Source organism: Myotis brandtii, unplaced genomic scaffold (assembly GCF_000412655.1).
Source record: "Myotis brandtii unplaced genomic scaffold, ASM41265v1 scaffold164, whole genome shotgun sequence".
NCBI lineage: Eukaryota > Metazoa > Chordata > Mammalia > Chiroptera > Vespertilionidae > Myotis > Myotis brandtii.
The window spans coordinates 761,792-767,791 of NW_005356003.1; the positions used below are offsets into that span (position 1 = coordinate 761,792).

General features: G+C 63.0%; 1 protein-coding gene across 5 annotated transcripts in view; it reads left to right on the top strand.

Moving 5' to 3' along the window:
• Window positions 1-6,000, top strand: part of STAB1 (stabilin 1) — a 28,911-nt gene that overhangs the window by 20,035 nt on the left and 2,876 nt on the right. For 4 of the 5 annotated variants that reach the window (XM_005862350.2, XM_014536519.1, XM_005862346.2 and 1 more), the window contains 20 exons: window positions 154-237; window positions 683-878; window positions 1,003-1,098; window positions 1,188-1,233; window positions 1,334-1,410; window positions 1,617-1,742; window positions 1,941-2,014; window positions 2,136-2,210; window positions 2,467-2,589; window positions 2,882-2,929; window positions 3,140-3,217; window positions 3,309-3,455; window positions 3,840-3,980; window positions 4,068-4,127; window positions 4,429-4,605; window positions 4,688-4,774; window positions 4,886-5,035; window positions 5,127-5,183; window positions 5,264-5,447; window positions 5,809-5,958. In XM_005862350.2, coding sequence (XP_005862412.1) covers window positions 154-237; window positions 683-878; window positions 1,003-1,098; window positions 1,188-1,233; window positions 1,334-1,410; window positions 1,617-1,742; window positions 1,941-2,014; window positions 2,136-2,210; window positions 2,467-2,589; window positions 2,882-2,929; window positions 3,140-3,217; window positions 3,309-3,455; window positions 3,840-3,980; window positions 4,068-4,127; window positions 4,429-4,605; window positions 4,688-4,774; window positions 4,886-5,035; window positions 5,127-5,183; window positions 5,264-5,447; window positions 5,809-5,958 — 2,176 coding nt within the window. The remainder of the gene's footprint in view (window positions 1-153; window positions 238-682; window positions 879-1,002; window positions 1,099-1,187; window positions 1,234-1,333; window positions 1,411-1,616; window positions 1,743-1,940; window positions 2,015-2,135; window positions 2,211-2,466; window positions 2,590-2,881; window positions 2,930-3,139; window positions 3,218-3,308; window positions 3,456-3,839; window positions 3,981-4,067; window positions 4,128-4,428; window positions 4,606-4,687; window positions 4,775-4,885; window positions 5,036-5,126; window positions 5,184-5,263; window positions 5,448-5,808; window positions 5,959-6,000) is intronic. The other variant, XM_005862347.2, reaches the window with a different exon arrangement.

Here is a 6,000-nt window from a genome sequence, read left to right on the forward strand (position 1 = left end):
CAGCAGGTCTCTGTGTCTCATCTAGCTGCCCCTTCTGCTCTCCTGCTCATGCCTTACCCTCTGAGACCTGTGGTCCCTCTGTCTGTCTCCCCGGTCACAGTCCTGCCCTACCCAAGCCACCGGCTGAGCCCTGCTGCCTGTTCCCATTTGCAGGACACTCCCAAGAAGAGCTGCGTCTACCGATCTGGCTATTCCTTCTCCCGGGGCTGCTCTTACACGTGTGCCAAGAAGATCCAGGTTTGCCCTGAGCCTTCACACCCATATCTTTGACCAGAATGAAGTGGGGGCCCGGGGAGAGCCCAGATTAGATGTCAAGGGCAGAAGCAGGGTTGGGACTAGACAAGGCCAGTGAAGCAAGGGCCCAGGAAAAGGGGAAGAGACAGGTCGAGGCCAGAGGGGCCAGTGTTTGTTCCTGTGGCCATGCCCCCAGGGAGGGGGAGGGGGGGAGGAGAAAGGCCCAGAGTGAACCATCAGCCAAGCCCCAGGGGCAGCACCTGGGTCCAGCGCGGCCCCTCACTGTGGGACCTGGCACAGCCCTGCCACGGGGAGGGCTGTCCATGGGCTCCTTCCCCCTGGATCCTCTGGCTTTGTTCCCAAGATGCCCTCCCCACTCCCAGCATTTTGCTTCTCCTTGATGTCTGTCCTGGCCTGTGCGGGCCTCTCCTTGCACCCCTCCCCGCAGGTGCCCGACTGCTGCCCCGGTTTCTTTGGCACCCTGTGTGAGCCATGCCCAGGGGGTCTGGGTGGGGTGTGCTCGGGCCGCGGACAGTGCCAGGACAGGCTTCTGGGCAGTGGGGAGTGCCGCTGCCACGAGGGCTTCCACGGAACAGCCTGTGAGATGTGTGAGCTGGGCCGCTACGGGCCCAACTGCACTGGAGGTGAGGACCGGGGAGGGGGCAGGAGCGGTCGGTATCCTGGCCGCAGACAACAGTCACGGAGATACTGCAGCAGGGGCAGGACAGAAGCCGCGGGTAACTCCTGTCCTCCTTTGTCCACTCCCAGTGTGTGCCTGTGCCCACGGGCTGTGCCAGGAGGGGCTGCGAGGGGACGGAAGCTGTGTCTGTAATGTGGGCTGGCAGGGCCGACGCTGTGACCAGAGTGAGTGGCCCCAAAGGGGAGGCAGGTGACCCTGGGAGGCAGTTCCTGGGTCTGAATGACCAGAACCATCCCATCCTCCTACTCCCCAGAAATCTCTGGTCCTCACTGCCCAATGAAGTGCGACCCTAATGCCAAGTGAGTGAGCTCGGCCTGGAGCAGGTGGGCAGTGGGTGGGGGGACTGGGGTCAGGGCAGGGGCTGGGCGGGCATCGGCTGACTGCTGTCACCCCTCCCAGCTGCGTGCAGGACTCGGCGGCGGCCCCTGCCTGCGTCTGTGCGGCGGGGTACTCGGGCAACGGCACCTCCTGTTCAGGTCCAGCCACACTGAAGCCCCGAGCTCCCCATGAAATTTTGGGGTGGCTTTCCCCGCATAGCCCTCTCCACTCCTCTTAGATCCAGTCTCTCCCTGTCCCACTCGGGTCTTAGCCTCCCTCTGACCTTTCCTTTCGCCCTTGCCCTCCCCTGTCCCCACTCCATCCCGTGCCTGTTCCTCACAACTCCCTGGGATCATCTACCTAGAGGTGGACCCCTGTGCTCATCACAATGGGGGCTGCTCCCCCCACGCCAACTGCACCAAGGTGGCGCCTGGGCAGCGGACATGCACCTGCCTGGATGGCTACACGGGCGATGGGGAGCTGTGCCAGGGTGAGGCTGGGATCCCCAACCTGGGTGTATGTGGGACCAGGGGTCTGGTTTCATTGATCTCAGTCAGACTAAGAAGGGCTGAGGGGCACATGGGGTGTGGGTCCTGAGGCTGCTGAGAGTAGGGGATGAGCACCCAAATGAATGGATGAATGCAGGGGGCACCCAAGGCCCCCCTCATCCCAATGTCTCTTCCCCCAGAAGCTAATAGCTGTCTCATCCACCATGGGGGCTGCCACGTGCACGCAGAATGTATTCCCACAGGTCCTCAGCAGGTCAGCACAGCAGGGTTGGGCCCTGGTAGGGGGGTGACCAGGGCTGGGGGGCAGGTACTCCTGTCCAGGGTGCTGGCCCACTCTTGGGTCCCAGCAGCCCCCGAATCAGGATTTGGGACAGGTCTCCTGCAGCTGCCGCGAGGGTTACCATGGGGACGGCATCCGGACCTGTGAGCTCCTGGACCCCTGCTCCCAGGTCAGGCCCCAAGCTCCACCCCATTTCAAGGGGGAGGAGACCAGGCAGGAACCAGCCCTCCTTGTCCCCAGCAGGGTTCTAAGGGCCTCTGAAGGATGAGCTGCCTCCCCATAGGCTCAAAACTGGCTTCTCAGTAGGAAACAGCTTTGGGGGGTCGGGGGTGTTGGACAGGCATCTTCCTGGCCCCTTTCCCAGGGCTGGTTGGGGCAGAACAGTCCTGGGAGCTACTGATGTCTCTCTCCTGTCCTTGGGCCAGAATAATGGAGGCTGCAGCTCCTATGCTGTGTGCAGAAGCACAGGAGATGGTCAGAGGACGTGCACCTGTGACCCAGTCCACAGTGTGGGCGATGGTTTCACCTGCCGTGGCCAAGTCAGACTGGTAATGATGCCCAAGTCGGACTCCTGACCCCCAGCCTTGGCTATGTCCCGCTTGGGTCTGACCCATGATTTGATCCTGATCCTGGCCCCAACCATGACCCTGAGCCTGACTCCTGACTCCACCGGGCCGATGGTCCATGAAACTAATCCTGCCCCTAGCTCAGGCCCCTGGCTTTCCTGTCCTCATCTCTGTCTTGGCCAGACCTTGGGCTGCAGGTGCGGGGACAGGCACCGGGCCCTAAGTGGGGGCCGTCCCAAATCTGAGCTGGTCCTCCCCCCCTGCTCCCCCCCAGGAACTCCTTCACGACAGGAACGCCTCATTCTTCAGCCTCCACCTCCTGGTGAGTGACCGGTGCCTCCACTTCCTCTGTCCTGCCTGGGCGCTCTGACCTACAGGCCCCACCTGCCTGGGCCTTGGTGATCTCGTTTGCTCAGGGGGTTGGCTGGTCTGGTCTCTCAGAATCCAAGTCCTTCCCGGAAGATTCATGCGGGCCCCGAGTTGGTCCTCGGCTGCCCCTCTTCCACTCCAGCTGTCTCCCCTCTTCCCCCAGAAATACAATGAGCTCAAGGGCAACGGGCCTTTCACAGTCTTCGTGCCGCATGCAGATCTGATGACCAACCTGTCTCGGGTAACAGCTCCCAGGGCAAGGCTGGAGGGCTGGGTGCTGCGTGGCGAAGGCGGCACAGGGCCCCCCTTCACCCTGACGATTCCTCCTCCAGGATGAACTGGCCCGGATCGGAGCCCATCGCCAGCTGGTGTTCCGCTACCACGTGGTGGGCTGTCGGAAGCTGTACAGCCCCGACCTGCTGGAGGAAGGCTATGTCACCACGCTCTCGGGGCACCCACTGCGCTTCAGCGAGAGGGAGGTGAGCCAGGCCCCACCCCAACAGGAGTGGACGCAGACCCAGGACTCCTGCTTCTGGGCTCCCGCCCCTGCGAGCCTGTGCCTGTCCCCATGCGTTTAAGACCCTCTCCCTTCCCCTGGGCCGGAACGGGCTCAGTGAGTCGGGGTTGAGTTCCGCTCTGGACCCTGCCCACCACCACGGGCCTGTTCCCGGGCCCAGTATTTCCTGGCCCCGTGTGGGTCCCCGCTCCCCAGCCCACCTGCCTGAGAGGTGAGACCCCCTTCCTTCTCGACCCCGCCCACCTGCCTCAAGATTTGCCCAACCAAGGCTCCGTCCCTGCCTCAGGCCCCACCCACAGCTCCTGAGCCACCAATCGCCTTCATTCAGTTTCGGCCTCGCCCCTAGGGCAACATCTACATCAATGACTTCGCACGAGTGGTGAGCAGTGACCACCAGGCGGTGAACGGCATCTTGCACTTCATTGACCGTGTCCTGCTGCCGCCGGACGTGCTGCACTGGGAGCCTGAGGATGCCCCGATCCTGCGGGTATGACCTGGAAGGCAGGTGGCTGGGGGCTGGAGATCCCTCCTCCCTCCCCACCTGAACGCACAGCTCACCAGCGCCTTTCCCTAGAGAAATGTCACCGCCGCTGCGGACAGCTTCGGTTACAAGATTTTCAGCAGCCTTGTGACGGTATGCTCCTGTGTGTGAGCCTGTTAGTGTGTGCACAAATGCACGTGTGTGTGTGTATGCTCAGCTGTGTGCGTGGGCTTCCCAGCGTGGGCACAAGGATGCGCTGGCTCTGTGTGCCCACGTACCTGACAGTAGTCAGGGTGTGTGCAAGTTTATCCCTTGTATGTTCCCGTAGCTGCCTGAGGTGGCTACAGAGGAGTGTGGCTGGTGGGGAGGCTGCCCAGGTCTCTGTGGCCCAGCCCCCTACCTCCGCCCTCCAGTCTGACTAGGCTGTGACTGCACACCTCGCCCTCCTTGCCAGGTGGCTGGTCTCCTGCCCCTACTTCGTGATGCGTCCCATAGGCCCTTCACAATGCTGTGGCCCACAGACTCTGCCCTGCGAGCCCTGCCGCCCGACCGCCAGGCCTGGCTGTACCATGAGGACCACCGTGACAAGCTGGAAGCCATTCTCCGGGGCCACGTGATCCGTAACATAGAGGTGGGTGCACCCCCGACCTTGGTCCCCACTGACTGCCACCCAGCCTGCCTGCCCAGCTCCAACCATGGCTTCATCTGCTCAGGCCTTGGCGTCTGACCTGCCCAACCTGGGCCCACTTCGCACCTTGCATGGGACCCCCATTTCCTTCTCGTGCAGCCGGGCTCGGCCGGTGAGTCTGGGGAGATGGCTTGAGTGAGGGAAGGAGGCAGGGGCCCTGGCATTGAGGGCTGGGCTGCTGTGCATCTGTGAGCCCCATGTATCCCACACCCTCTGCCTGCAGGGTGAGCTCATGGTGGGTGAGGATGACGCCCGAATTGTGCAGCGGCACCTGCCCTTTGAAGGTGGCCTGGCCTATGGCATTGACCAGCTGCTGGAACCACCTGGCCTTGGAGCCCGCTGTGACCACTTTGAGACTCGGCCACTGTGGCTGGTAAGGGGGCAGAGGTAGACAGGCAAGGGCCCAAGCCCACCTGTACCGTTCATCCGCCTGACCTTGCTGTATTGGCCCCCATTCCTTCCAGAAGATTTGCAGCATCTGCGGGCAGGAACCGCCATGTCCTGAGGGTTCACAGGAGCAGGTAAGGAGCTGAGTGGGGGTTTGGTAGGGCTCAGGACCTCCAAGTTCAGGCTGTTTGCAGCCTGACTCCTCTTGGCTCAGGGAAGCCCCCAGGCCTGCCTGCGCTACGTCTCAAAGCTGTGGACATCGCCTGCACTGCGCTCCTTTACACTGCGCAACCTCTGGGGCCAGCCCCGAAGTCTGGCCAGGGGCTGCCACCGCAACTGTGTCACCACCACCTGGAAGCCCAGCTGCTGCTCTGGCCACTATGGCAGTGAGTGCCGAGGTGAGCATCCGAGGTGGCAGACACTGCTGATTGGCTCCTCTGGCTGCCGAGGGCACAGACCTGGCCATTTCTGAGAGGGGTTGGGGAGCTCAGGGGCTGGGGGTGGTGTGTGGATTTTACTAGGAGAGGCTGTAAGAGGTGGAATGGGTGTGTAGATGGTAAAGGACCCCGTGGGGTGTGCTGGGGGCCTGGAGGGTGCTCAGCAGCGTGGGGACTTGGGTGGGTTGCTGCATCTGAAGAACCTGGGCTGTCATTGGGTGGAGGATGGACGGTGTGCCTGGGCTGGGGCTGCTGTGGGGGACAGGGGCAGTCCTGAGGAGTGTCCCTGGCCCCACTTCACTTCTCCTACCCCCACCCCTAGCTTGCCCTGGGGGTCCCAGCCACCCCTGCAGTAACCATGGTGTGTGCGTGGACGGCATGAGCGGCAGCGGGCAGTGCATGTGCCTTTCGGGGTTTGCTGGGACAGCCTGTGAAGTCTGCGCCCCAGGGGCCTTTGGGCCCCGTTGCCAAGGTGGGCTGTCCTGCCCCTCCCTGCCCTGCACGCCCCCCCCCC